The 14,832-nt window shown below is 38.2% G+C and overlaps 1 protein-coding gene across 6 annotated transcripts in view; it reads left to right on the top strand.

Annotated features, from left to right (window-relative positions):
* Nucleotides 1–14,832, top strand: part of LOC134636073 (protein turtle homolog B-like) — a 151,287-nt gene that overhangs the window by 46,122 nt on the left and 90,333 nt on the right. For all 6 annotated transcript variants that reach the window (XM_063485858.1, XM_063485855.1, XM_063485856.1 and 3 more), the window contains exons 4-5: nt 5,893–6,044; nt 8,707–8,824. In XM_063485858.1, coding sequence (XP_063341928.1) covers nt 5,893–6,044; nt 8,707–8,824 — 270 coding nt within the window. The remainder of the gene's footprint in view (nt 1–5,892; nt 6,045–8,706; nt 8,825–14,832) is intronic.

Genomic DNA, 14,832 nt, shown 5'->3' with positions numbered 1-14,832 from the left:
GGTAAATATGCATAAAGAAAAATAAATAGGAAATGTGAAGACTGGCCCAAATAGTTTATTTGTTCAATGTAGCTGAGTTGTATACACTGACATAATTAGGGTCCATTTCTAATTCACATCAGAGAAGTAATATTAGTTTTATTAGTAATGATCTGAAACCATGCTTCATTTATATTTTTTCAGGAAAAACCTTTTTTTTTCTCCACCCATACCTTTGTTATCATTTCTGTTTCTTTAAATTATATATTGTTCGAAAAACCCGGCTGCTTTAAACAACATCATTCATCCAAACACTTTATTTATATGCTTAAGTGCTTTGTATCTAAAATTCAGACACACTCATGCACTGAACAGACAGCAACTTTGGGTTCAGTATCTTCCCCGAGGATACTAAAGCTTGGCTGTAGCAGCCAGGGGTTGAACCACCAACCTTCTGATTAGAAGGGGACCTGCTCTACCTGCTAAGGAATTGCTAGCCTTTAAAAGTAAAGTATTTTTACATAAATTGTTATGATGTTTGATTTAGTAACGCAATAATGTGGATTCATCAGACCTGCTAATATTGCCTAAATAGCAAAAATATGAACACAATACAAAGGTTAAGTAAAACATTTGATTTTGTCATTACAGGCTCAGGCTCAAATACAGGCACAGTTTTTCTTTGGTTTATAGCAGAGGTCCCCAACCCCCGGGTCACGGACCGATACCGGGCCACGAGAGTTGAGGGTCGGATGTGAAATTTATGTTTTTATTTTTTATCGTTTTTATTATTAACTCGGTTTCCCTGGGTCTTTTCCTGTGTATTATGATTAAATTTTCTTTTTGTTGGTGCCAGTACTGGTTTTATTTTGTTGCATTTATCCGCAACACCTTAAAGGCCGGTCCGTGAAAATAGTCGGACATAAATCGGTCCGTGGTGCAAAAAAGGTTGGGGACCGCTGGTTTATAGTAAATGCAAATCTTCTGACCATCCAACTAAGAAGACACATAGTCAACCCAAAAAACTTAATTAGACAGTGAAGCTGATTGAAGAAGGGTTTTAAGTGTGACCAGTAACTTTATGAAGAACACTGACAGAATTATTAAGGCTCGGGGGGCATGGTGCTATACTGACCATCTAGATGAAGCAGAACTTCTAATTATAGTTCTTCTGTTTGCACTCAACCTCTCAATGCCATTGTCAAACATCTGTAGTTTTTGGTTGTCACACTGTGGCCTTCAGTGCCAGCAGGACTGGCACATTAAGACAGAAGTGCTGTTTCTAGATTTCTGGTGAGATGCAAAAAGACAAGTTCCGTAAAATTGCCTCCTTCATTCCTGTGAACTTCTGTCACTTGAGAGCGGCATTCCTGAAAGAGTGTATGAGTGGAGACATGAGACATGAGCTACAAGATGGGAAGTGTTGGTAAAATCAGTTTAATAATTATGCAAGTTTCTGCTTGAATGATTGAGTGAAATTTTAGGTTACCTAGCAGGGAAAAACATTACCTTGCTTGTATTAAGGCTTTTTTCCATTTAGAATATTTAAAGTCCTGCACTCTTTGGTCCTTTCAGTCATGGTGAAGCCCAAATGCAGATAAGGTGATACCAAAAAAAGAAAATAAAAAAAGGTTCAAATGTTATAGGGTTGGTCTTCAATGCCTCCCTCTTGAAAAAGCACACCATTCTGCAGCAGCACTTTGCAGTGCATGCTACATGCCAGACCCAATATCTCTATTTTTTATGTCTAGTGGAGTCTTTCTTATTTTTTGCTCTTCTTTATCTCTGCCTGTTTGTCCCTTCTTAGTTTTGACATGTCTTTTCCCTTTCTCGTCTGTGTGCCAGTTTGCACCCTCGCACATGCTTTTCAGCACTTCTTAAGGTTTTTGAGGAAAACAGAATGAAAGGGTCACTGTTCCTCCTCCCTGTCAAAGTCAAAAAGCAGATGCACACATGCTTACTGGCCAGTGGAGTGTCCTAACTATTAAGACAAAATGCAGCATTAAAAATTGACTCATAGATAACTACTCTAGTCAGTATACCAATTAGTTATTATAGTAATTAGTTATTGTTAGTGGTGGAAGAAGAGGTAAAACAGTTTATTACACTGCTGTGCCATTTTTATTGCATATTGAAATTGATTTGCAACTTACAGCCTTTAAATTTCACTTTGATTTGTTTACAAAAACAGTTTGTTGACTTTCATCCTGTTTTGCTCCACAATGATATTTGAACAGCATCCTGCTGGACTGCATGGCAGAGCATGGTTAACCTGTGACTACCTCCCTCTTACTAATGCTCTAAAGCACCCCTGCAGAAATAACAGAAAAAGTTGTAATGGGGGAAATGTTCTGTTTCTCCACTGCTCAAACAAAAAACACAACTAAGAACACACAAATATTTTAGAAATCTGTCAAAAAAAATTGCTTAAAACTAAAAATGATATTCTAAATAACAATCTGAATACATGTTTCTGAATTCACAATTTTTTCTGCCTTTTTGTAAAATAGCCCAGCTAACTGTCACAATGTCATATTTGTCCTCTTGATTTGATCAACCAAGACTTGTGAAAGCAATGCTTTGTAAAAGCTACTGTTGGTTATGGGAGGGAGAATTTTCCTTCAACGGAGCCACCATCTCCAACCTAACAAAAGAAAGGAAAAAATGTGAAACACAAACGGTGATGCTGTGGAAAATGTTGTACAATAATGTGTATGCAAAGAACACACACTACGCACTCTGTATTCAATGAACCTATATATAAAAAATACACTAAGACTAATACACTAATCTTTACCAAAAATGATACCTTTAGTGATATTATTTTCACGTACTAGTGTATATTACTGTATTTTCATACACACAAGTAAAGCCCAAATTAAAGCGACTGACAGGTTGAGCAAATAACAGCACTGGCAATGAGATTCATGTGTACCTAGCTTAGGTAGCAACTTTGAGTGCCAGCTGCAGTATCCAGCAGTCTTCCATAGCAGTACAGTTGGTCTGATCCACCCTTTATTTTAATCAGTAGTAAGACAACTAGTCACAAGGAAATATAGCTATATAATGAGGTCGGGAGTCTGCGTTTCCATAACTGTAAAATCGGCTGGAAGCTGCATGGTCTTAGCTGTGTGGCATGGTAAAATGTGAGACGTGGAATTAGCACTATGGCCTGGCTCATAGCTGCAGATGGAATAACATGCTAGAGATTACACATGTAAGCAGATCAGCTCCAGTCCTAAGGTGATTAGATTGAGAATATCAAAAAAGGAATTATGCTCAAACAAAATCTGCATTGAATCATTGACAGCGATATTGACATGTGCACTCAGATAGACTGTAATTGGCATGAGTTCAGTGGGGGTAGGGCAGTTGTAACACAGCTTAACTGTATTTCTGTTGGAGTATGTGCCAGTTGTCTTGTATGATCATCCCTCCTTATATTCTAGCCAGCAGCGGAGCTAAAGAGGATTTTAAAAAATGGTATTAACCAAATGCACCATGTCAGGCACACTGATGTTTAATTCTTAAAAAATAAAAATCACGCTTATAAAAACTCTGAAAGGAAGGGGTTTTTTTAAGAGTTTATCTTGCTCAGATGGCTTAGCTGTGTTAAAATATTAATTTATCAACTGTCCCCACACTTATTTAATTTAATAAGTCATTGCTACTGCAGAAACTTTCAAATCTGCATCTCACTTTTTAACTGAAAACATTAATACTTTTAAACTGTTCATGCATTTATAGCATTCTTATGAGTGTGTGAGCGTGTTATCTTTCTTGGTATGTCTAACAAATAAGATTTAGAAACTATGACAGCAATTACAGCTTCTCTGTTTTTAAGTCTTGGTCGATCCTCAGTAAGTACCTGTGAACAGCTATATTCGAGTCTCTCAACAGCAAGTATACGTGTTCTGTAAGGTTTGGCCTGGGCTTTGGGTGGGCCCCTCATTGACAATCAGACTTTTCTTAAAGCCAAACCTGGTTTTCATTTGCCCTGAAGGCAGGATTTATGGTGTGCTTCTCAAATGTTTATCCTCCTGGGAGGACTTCTGAAGCTCTGTTAGAGCCATCATTCAGGGCAAGTTTGGATACACAGTTTGATCAGACATCCAAGAAGTTTGGTGCTTTCAAATGTCTTTGACAGTTATCGGGGTCACTGTTCTCCTAGGAACACTTTTATACACAAGCCTTGTCCCAATTTGTCCAAGTTCATTTGCTGACTTCTACAGTAAGTTCTGTGGACTTCATTAATTGGGTTTTGAGACTCTAAATGTGTTTGCTAATTAGACATTTCTAGTTTTAACATTTAGATGGTTTTTTGTAAATTCATTCATCTCATAATGATAAGGTATTAGGAGATCTGGGAGAAAACTTCCTATTGTCAAGCTGCTCCCAGTCTGCTTCAAGTCTGCAAAAAGTAAAGAGGTCTGCATTCTGAGATAAAACAGAGGTTTAGAGATCAGAACGCCAGTAAATGTAAACAGATTTATGTTAAAATGTTTGTGTTTAAATACAGTATTACATTTTTTCCCAACTTAACTAACCCTAATCCTTAGTCTGACAGCTAACAATGCAGAATTCTGGCGTGTACTGATCTTTGTACAGCAGATCTTTAGTTGTTTCTTTTCTCTTCCTGTTCATTCCTCAGTTCTTCTTTTTGCTGTGGTAAGCACTCAGTTGGGACTTAAAAAGCAAAACATATAATTAATATTTGTCATTAGGGTCAAATGCATTAGGATTTTAAAGGATCCTTATAAAAGTTCAGAAGCCGTAAAACTGTAAAAGCTGAAGGAGACAGAAATATGGAAAAAGTGACCGAAAAGACGAGAACCTTTAGAAAATGTCCATGTCCTGCAACTCTCCCTTCTTTATTGTAAGACCCCAGCAGCAGAGGACTGTAGCTTACATGAGTATGATTAGCAGAAGTCTTCATTGTTTAGCCACTCATCACCTGCTTTAATTGTAGACCTTTCTAGATAACACACACACTGCAAGAAATTACTGAAACATCCATTAAACAGTTATTTTGCCGTCTGCCCGCTTTAATCTGCAGTAATGGATTTCTTACTGTAAAAATATTATGCTTTAAAAACTGTATGTTTATATCTCTGAATTCAGTTAACTGTGTAATGACAAAATGTCAGCTTTGTTGCAGTTTATTTATTTATTTGTAACACTTAAAGAAGATTACCCAAATAAATACAAAATACCCTGTTTAGGATCATTCCAAAGCATCTCCATGCTAGTGTCCCAAAGCTTTGGAAACCCTTCCCAGACTGATAGACGTCAACGACTTTGTTTCTCATTTGTTCTTGAGTTTCTTTAGAGCCTATTTCACTTTGTATTTAAGTGATTTCTTGATTCGACAGATCAGTTATCAGGGCTGTGTGTGGCTAGTGAAACTGAACTTAGCTTTTCAAAAAATGTGATTAATCAGTTAATTCATGATATAACAAGGATATAAAGGGGGGGGGGAGGGGGGGGGGCAATTACTTTTTCACATAAGACCAGGTAGATTTACATATTTTTTTTCCCTTAATACATGGAAATAAATCTGCATTTTGTATTTACTCAGGCAATCTTTGTCCAATACTATTGATCAAGTGTGACAAATACGCAAAAACAACAACAACTTAGAAATTCTTAAATTGTTTTTAAACAGTTCCATGAAAAAGTACTTTCCCCTGTCTTGATTTCTGACTTTTCACCACCACGTTCACTAGTGTGAATTGATTTTATATGACTTTTATCACATCACAATAGAGTTTTTCTATTCATTCTATAAAAGAATGAATCTGCTGGAGAAAATAGCAGCTGTGCAGGTTTTTCTTTGTTTTATTGTATATGTTTCCTACCTTTATTAATTTTATTGTTCATATTTCCTCTCCAACCTCTGCTCTGTCTCTTCAGCCCCCCCAACTTTCACAGATACACCACCTCAGTACGTGGAGGCCAAGGAGGGGGGGAGCATCACTTTGACCTGTATAGCCTTTGGGAATCCCAAACCCTTAGTCAGCTGGTTGCGGGAAGGTAGTCTCATGGTCAGCAGTGCCAAGTATAAGGTAAATACTTTATATTCGTATCAGCTGTTTATTAAATATGTTACTATAGTCGTACTATGTTCAGACTAACAGTTGCAGGCACTGAGACCACTGTGTTTGTACAAAGCATCTGGCCTCATCATGCAAAGTGTGCCAGCAAGGTACCGACTCGCACAGTTAAATATGTAAAAGTTTACTTGTTAGCAAACTGTTGCTTCTTTACACCAGTAGCTGATACAGGGCTACACCATCATTTACTTTCAAGTTTTAGTACAATCTGATATTGAATGTTTTTGCAGCTCCACATTTGGTCTCTACCAGTTTTGAGTGAGTGGGGTCTTTCACTTAGCTCAGTTTTCTTAGCATCATATGTAAACAAGGAAAAAATGCCAAGAGATACTTCCTCAGATGTCTAGTCTTGTAGTCTTAATCATCAGAGCAGAATTCAGAAATTCAGAAGTCTAGTGAATGTTGCAGACGTTATGGTTTTCTCCCACATGTTCTCTTCACTGTGAGTGTTTGTGTGTAGGGGGGCATGGAGCACACTGGCTGAGAGATGGTGAGAAGAGAAGATAGTGTCACTCAAGTTGATGACATCTCATTAGCCTGCAATAAAAGCTTCCCAACAAGCATTCATTTATCTAAAGCAAAGATGATCAGAAAGGTTTGATGGCAGGGAGCCTAGTGCTGGCTTGCAGGTCTGCTGGAGAGGAATAACATTTAAAACCTCTCTGGTGATAGCCTGTTGCTTCCTTGAACGTCTCACATTGGTCACTTAAAAGATGTTTTGAGATGTAACAGCATGTCGGGTCAGGCTGTTGTGACTTAACTTCTCAGGTTGAATAAATTCGTTTGCAGTCTTTAGATTGAGAGATCTACGTTTGAAATGGCAACATTGAATTAACAGACAACTCCTCAGCTTGACTCCTTGTTTCCTTACTACTTTCAGCAATCAGAGATTATAAGATTCACTGTGTGTTCAAGCACAGTGAGTTTTTCTCAGTAACCATTATTCCATTCACACATAATGTAACAGAACTTTTATTTTCATTTAAAAAGAAGCCTTTTGTGATCGTTTTGTTGCTGTACAGTAATGAATCCTGCAAGAAGAATGGGAATGACTCCCTCAGTTTAGATCAATTATTTAGGTGACTGAGCTTTGTTCACAGGAGAGTTATACATATAAATTTGTCCCTCTCTCAGGCAGCAGCTTTCTCCCAAGTTAGTCACGATACTTTGGCCTGTTATAGACTGATAACAACCGTAAACCATGAGCATGTGCTAACACAAAGATGTGGGAGAGATTTTAATCTGAATAACAATTTGGTTTTGATATGAGTGGCTGCACTCTGATCTGATTTAGGAAAAAAACCTCTGAAGACAGATCTGGATGGTGAGCAGTGCTTTAATTTAACAAAATAAGTGGTAATGTGGTGATGTTTGGGTTTCCACTGTGGAAATGGGCTGTAAAATGAAACTCCCAGGGATGGTTGCGGTTGCCTAGATTTCCAGCAGGTGGAGGGGTGCCAAAAATTAGGAAAAAATAAATTAATATGTCCTCAACTCAAGTCAGCGATTCAGTAGGTTTTATGCAAGACAGCGACGATCGGGAAAAAATAAAGTCATTTTCCAAAAATGGGTTCTGCAGTTATTGCGTCTGATTTAGTGACCTTTTTATTTGGTGTTCTGTTATTGCTGAGGTTATTGAGTGTCTGACCAGACCAGCCCCAAATAAAAAACTTTCACACTGATATTTTCTGTCTTCATGTGGGTCCTCAGATGTCTAACTAAGGAAGCACATAAAATGAAACTGTATGTGGTCAGCAACCTGGATATTATAGGAATCATACAGGGATATGGGAATAACAAACATGCAATAAATAACAGGGATTGGTCTGCAAGTGGACATACTACCTGGCAGATGATGTTGATTGCAGGCATTTTTTGTTATAACAAACAACTTGCTGCCCTCTGGCCAGGTCTCACTCAGAAAAGACTTTTCAGCTGGAAAAATCCTTTTTTTTCAGACAAAGTGTTTCATTTTTTGTGTTAACCCATGATTCTATTTTTGTTCTTGGTGACCGCTGAAATTAAAGTTAATTTAGATAGAAGTTCAAATTAACTGCTCAAGTAAGTGCTTGGAGGCATTTGTAAATGGTTGCCAATTAGCAAGACTTGCTTCTATAAGAGGTTTGGCTGTAAAGGGAAATGTTTAACAACCACACTGCATAACACAACATACTGCTCAAAGGACTTAAACCTAGCAGACCGAGTCAAAATCAAAGGAAGCTACTTTTTGATCTCGAATGGGTCTAACTCCTTGGCACTTTCGCAACCAAATTCAAAGACTTTGATTGATTAGTTGCTTTTAACGCTTAGGATTGTCTTGTTTCTGTACTGTGACAGCATTAATTCAATTAATTTATTCAATTCAGTTTTATTTATATAGCGCCAAATGACATCAACAGTCGCCTCAAGGCGCTTTATATTGTAAGGTAGACCCTACAATAGTACTTTCAGAGAAAAACCCAACAATCATATGACCCCCTATGAGCAAGCACTTTGGCGACAGTGGGAGGGTAGAACCAGGCTCAGGGAGGGGGCTCATTACAACAAAACTATTTGTCTTCTGGGTTTTATTCAGTACTGATGTTTAAAGTTACATGTTTGTGTGTGCGCTCAGGTGTCCGATGGGAGTTTGACGGTGCTATCCATCACCCGGGAAGATCGGGGGGCCTACATGTGTCGAGCCTTCAGCCCCCAGGGAGAGGCTATTCACACCACACGGCTGCTAGTACAAGGTAAGGAATTTTAAGGATTTCCAATATTGCATCTTCATTCTGTCCTGTGGTACTTCCCTTGGTGATTTCATTAGGAGTTCTGAAAAGTAGATGTTTTTTTTGTATTTTACAGTTTTACAGGGAATGTTTTTAAATAGACGAGTCCAAACATCTCACACCAAAATGAAAGTCAGTCATAATTGTTAAACTTAGTAACAGTTTAGGATGTGGAAATATTAGAAACATTGTGGCTCCATAGTGTAGTGGTTTACACATTCGTCTAAAAAGATCCCTGATTGAGTCTTTAAACAAAATACAAATCCCATTTAGGGTTGCGTTAGGAAGGGCACGTGGTGTGAAAATCATCCAAATCACACACGCAGAGCTTCCTGCTGAAGCGACTCTTTGGGAATAAGGGAGCAGCCAAAAGTAAAAGTCATCAGTATAACATTGAAGATTAGTGGCAATGGTAACCAATTTATGTAAAAGGTCAGACTTGCTTGAGCCGTGTTCTCCCCTGAAAGCAACATTTAGATTATACTTAGGTAGATTTGTGGCTTGTCCATCTGCTAATTCAAGTTTCAAGTTCAAGACTAACTAGCACAGTAGGGAAATATGGATTCAGAGCTAAGTGACGTATCAGGAGTAAGACATTCTAAACAACGATGAGCTTTCTCAGCATAGACCAATCCTGACTAGACTCAAGAGAGCAGGTCATGAAGCTCTAAAACACTGGAAATTGGATCAGCTGTGCCTATAGTATTGGGAAGACAAAAGCGAGCACACCATCAGAATACAAATGATAAGGATATTTGTAGAATTATTACACAAATTTATCTTTTCAGCCAAATTGTTAGGATGGACTTGCCATTGGCGATGAATCATTTTTCAATAAATTTAGAGCCAGATTGCAGTAAAACTTGCAACTTCACACTGACGCACATCTGTTAGCTCTAGCATATTTTAAAAGTTCACTGAGAAGTGTCAGAACAGGATTTATTAGGTAGTATCAGATGTGGGGAATATGCTCCTGCAAGATTGTGATTTGTGATTTTTCCTTTTTTTTTTTTTTGAGAAAACATCAGTGTCATACTGTGAGACACTTTCAGTCCAAAAGCACACGTCCCCCTCTGTTACCTGTCACACACAGAAACTAAGCACATTGCAAAACCAGCCAAATTTGTTGGTCATTCATCTCAGAGCCTAAACCTCTGCACCATTTTCTATGCAAAACCATCCCCCACAGCAACAGACAGATAACAGCATACCTTCTGAGCTAACAGTGAGTGTCTATTTGGGTATATTAAACATTTGCATGCGTTGCTTTTCAGTGCTGTTTATGACACATACTTGCCATGTTGATCCTTTCACAATTTCATTATCATTCTGGGTTGTTTTCTCCTGTCACTGCATATTAGTAGATGATGACATCGCACAGAAAACTATGGTACATATGCTTCTTTTGCTAAAAATAGCACCATTCCATCAGGGAAGCAGGATCAATCCATTTCTGTGGGTATGTGGGGGTAAATGTGGTATCAGCAGGTGGAGTTTGGATGGGCTCCCATAATGGCCAATCACGTCAGCTCCCTTTACTGCCTTTGAAATGCAGCAGACAGTTTAATGATGGTCAGTCTATGGCTGCTTTGCTGGAGAAAACTGCTCTACTCTCATAGATGCAGAGGCACAGCACAAATACATTACATCGAGAATTTAAAAATATGACTTTGGGGCAGACAGATCTATTTTTGAATTGAATTCTCTGTCTGGTTTAAAAGATAAAGTGATATTACTTTATAGAGGCTGGTGTTTTAACTGTGACTTTGTGATCACGTCAGTGTTTGAATATTGATACATTTCAATGTGTGTAGATTCTACTGGAGAGAGCAGCAACTAAAGAAAGATGAGAATTTCTAGGTTCACTATTTTTGTTTAAAATGTTGCTTCAGAAATAATAACATAAGTAAATAGCATGTTACCAGATAGTATGCAAATATTATAATATCATAATTCAGTTTGCTGACATGAAAACATATCAAATCACTGTGCCACATCCCCTCTTGTTTTCACTGGTCTCTAAACATCTGGAAACTGAGGCGAGTTGTTGGACTTTTGGGAAAGGAATGTTGTCCCATTCTTGCGTGATAGAGGATTCTAACTCCTCAACACTCCTGGGTCATCTTTGTCATATTTTTCATTTCACGATGCACCAAAATCTTTCGATTGGTGAGACGTCCGGACTACGGGGAGGTCAGTTTGCACCATGGCTCTTCCACTACAAATCCATGCTCCTGTAATAGATGAAGTATAGTTTCGCATTGTCTTGCAGAAATATAGGAGGCCTCCCAGAAAAGCTGTAATCTGGATGGGTGTATATATTGCTCTAAAACCTGTCTAAACTCTTCAGCATTGATGGTGCCTTTGCAGTTATTCAAGTTGCTTAATTCACTTATGCACATGTACCTTCATGTACTCGATGCATGGCGTTTGAACTGAGACCTGATAACAAGCTGGATGGTCCCTCTCCTCTTTTATTCAGGACATTTGGCATGCATGTTCTCCAACAAAAACTCTACATTTCAATTTGTCTGACGAGAGAACTGTTTTTCACTTTGCCTAAGTCCATTTTTAATCGAGTTTGGTTTCTGAAGTTCAAGTTTCTGGATCATGTTCACATATAAGGTCTTCTTTGCATGAAAGACCTTTAACCCTATATTCATGGATGGCACACCAAACTGAGATCACATACAATGATTTCTGGCAGTGTTTCTGAGCCCAGGCAGGTATTTCAATCACAGAATCATATATGATCTTAATGCAGTCCTGTCTGAGGACTGCATTAAGATCACAGCCACCCAATATTGATTGCCTTTTTTTGCAAATCATTGAATTCTCTTCTATGGACATTTTACATAGCATTCCAGCATTTTTGGAATTGGAGGATATTTTTCTTCTGTTAATGGTTTTCAGCACTGAAAAATTTGAGATGAAAGTACAAAGTATTTTAATGCATAATCTTTCAAAAGAAGTAGACTTTTTTGGTAACTGCTACTTTTTTAGCTAATTAGCTTTAGTAGCTAGCTACAAAGGTCAATAGGCCAATAGAACTGCATCGCTGCATTGCAATATGGCTTTAATATTTAGACAAAGTAGATTTTTAAAGCCATGGCTGGAAACTTGAATACGCAAGCAGAACATGAGTAATGATACTCCTGATACTCAACTGTTGATATATACTGAGCACTTGGAAAGCGTGTCTTCTGCCCACCTTTTTGTGCAAACTCACTGACATAACACAAACATGAACTATAGCATACATACATCCACAGACGACTTCTCTCCAACCCACAGGACCGAAAGTATCAGTTGTGAATGTTTATGTAACAGACACCACAGACCTCCCACCCAACCCAACCAAGGGCCCGTGCCCATGCCCTAAAAGTTCACAGCTGTTTTAGGTATTTTGATGTTAAGGTCAAACAGTGACATCTAAATTTGCATTTTGCTGAGATAATTGAGCAGTATCATGCTGCAGGATTAACAGACATTTTTCTATTCACTGAGACGTGCTGCTAGCATTGCTAATAATGTAAAAGTTTGCCCTAATTTAAAATGTGTTCATCTAAATCGGTCTTCTGCCTGGTGTAAAACAGTCACAACCTTTTTGATAGCAGCTGGCTGCTCCCTCAAGCATGCTATCACTTTCATATGAACACACCAGGCTGAGTAGAATTTAAATAGTGTATGATGCAGCAGTGTGTTTAGGAGTGAGACTAGAAAGACAATGCTTAAATTAGTTCAGGGATGTCTTACAAGTACATGGTACATCAGGAGCATGTGAGCTGAGATAAAGAAATAAGAATGAGTGGATTCTTTTTTTTCACTCATGCTCTAAATTAAATGTCAACTTCTGTATCTAAAGCAATTCGTCTGTCTCAGTCCAGGCTCCACCAAAAATCATCACATATTTACCAAATGAATCATTAATTGTCTCTGATGTTTTCCATCATACACACGTCACTTCTCAATGTCGCTGGTATTTTTCTTCTGGAAATGAAAAGTAAATACCCTTTAAATCTGTGACTTTGCAGCAACTTCAGAGGTGATTTGTCTGACCAAAGAGGAAAAATAATAACACGCTAACCACAGCATCCCAGGTCATATAAGTTAAAGATCACTTCCCAACAGTTGAATGGACATGATCTGACCACTACTGAACTGAGGAAATTGAGACTTGATCTCTAGCTGAACCATTTTCATTGACTTTTCAACAGATTAATTCAATTCACTTCAATTTATATTCACAACCCACAATATAAGAAAGACACACCAACAAAGTATTTGGCGATAGTCGCAAGGAAAAAAATCCCAGACAGGCTCAGTAGGGGGCAGCCATCCACCGCAACTGGTTGGTGGTGAGGGGAAGGAGAAGAGAGGCTAGGGGACAAAAGTCAAACTATAGGTGAGAGAACCAGAGTTGAACAATTATTAAATGCAATAGAGGTGTATACACACACAGGGAGTGAAGAAAATGAGTGAAGAAGAAATGCTTATTGCAACATGGGAAGCCCCCAACAGCCTAGACCTATTGCAGAGTAACTAAAGGAGGATTCAGATTCACCTGATCCAGCCCTAACTATATGCTTTATCAAAATGGAAGGTTTTAAGCCTAATCTTAAAAGTAGAGAGAGCGTGCCTCTCTAATCCAAATTGGGAGCTGGTTCTGCCGTAGAGCGACCTCGTGCTGAAGGCTTTGCTTCCCATTCTACTTTTAAAAACTCTGGGAACAACAAGTAAGCCAAAGTATTCTGTTAGGATAATAAGGCACTATGATGATGTGACGATATGACTGATTATTGAAGATTTTGTATGCGTTTTAAATCCAATTCTGGATTTAACAAGAAACAACTAAACAGAAGTTACAATGTCCCAATTGGTTCTCTTGCTGCAGCATTCTGGATCAGTTGAAAAGTATTCAGGGATCCTTTAGAACAATCTAATACGAAATTATACTAGTTCAGTCTCAAAGTAATAAATGCATAAACTAGCTTTCCAGCATCACTCTGAAAAATTATGTTTCTACTTTTAGCCATATGTTGGAAATAAATGGAGGTAGTCCTGCATATTTGCTTATTGTGCATGTTGAACTACTCCAGGATTCTTCATAATATTACTGGAGGCCAAGGTAGTAACATTCAGAATAAGTATGATGTGTTTTTTTTTAACATTTTTGGGACCAGGTACATTAGCCTCTGAAATTAGAAGTAGGAAATTAGAGTTCATCCAGGCCTTCATGCCTTTAGTTTAACAAGCTGATTTGGGTCATCTGGCTTCATAGATAAATAACGATGCGTATCATCAGCATAGCAATGACAACGTATGCAGTGATTTCTGTTAATATTGCCTAAGGGTAGTATAATGTAAAAAGTATTGGTCCAACTATAGAACCCTGTGGAACTCCATGACTGACTTTTGTATATGAAGAAGACACTTACATGCACAAATTTGAATCTTATCAGGTAGATACAATTCAAGCCACTGCAGCACAATTCATTTAATATCAACGGTGTGTTCTCTATAGTAAAATATTGTGATCAATGACACTGAACATTCAGAGCACAGAGATGACTTCATCGTCAGAGGCTATAAGACGAGGTTAGTTTTAGTGACCGTTTGACACAACCAGTTGTCATTACTGCCGATTTGAATTCCAGTCTGATCAAATCTATGCTATCCCTATCCAGCAGTTTCAAATATACTTTAGTGTCACTTCAGTGGCCCCTGGAATACATTTTACTACAGTCGCTGGGGTCTCTAGTGGGGGAAAAATCAACTGGAAAGGTGAACGAGTTGTTGGTGTAGTAGGGCCTATGCCATCAACAGGTTACTCACAAGCCAAGTATATTGGCTCATATATAGGCTGTTAATGATATAGGTTTAGCTATGTGGGAAGTGAAGTAGAACAGCATGAAGCCAAAGCCATTGTTTCCAGAAGTGTCCACCACTGTGGTAGACCACAGTGGTGGACA

This window comes from Pelmatolapia mariae, linkage group LG10_11, assembly GCF_036321145.2.
Source record: "Pelmatolapia mariae isolate MD_Pm_ZW linkage group LG10_11, Pm_UMD_F_2, whole genome shotgun sequence".
In the NCBI taxonomy this organism is placed as follows: Eukaryota; Metazoa; Chordata; class Actinopteri; order Cichliformes; family Cichlidae; genus Pelmatolapia; species Pelmatolapia mariae.
The sequence above is the reverse complement of the archived record's forward strand: the minus strand, read 5'-3'. Positions and strand labels throughout refer to the sequence as shown.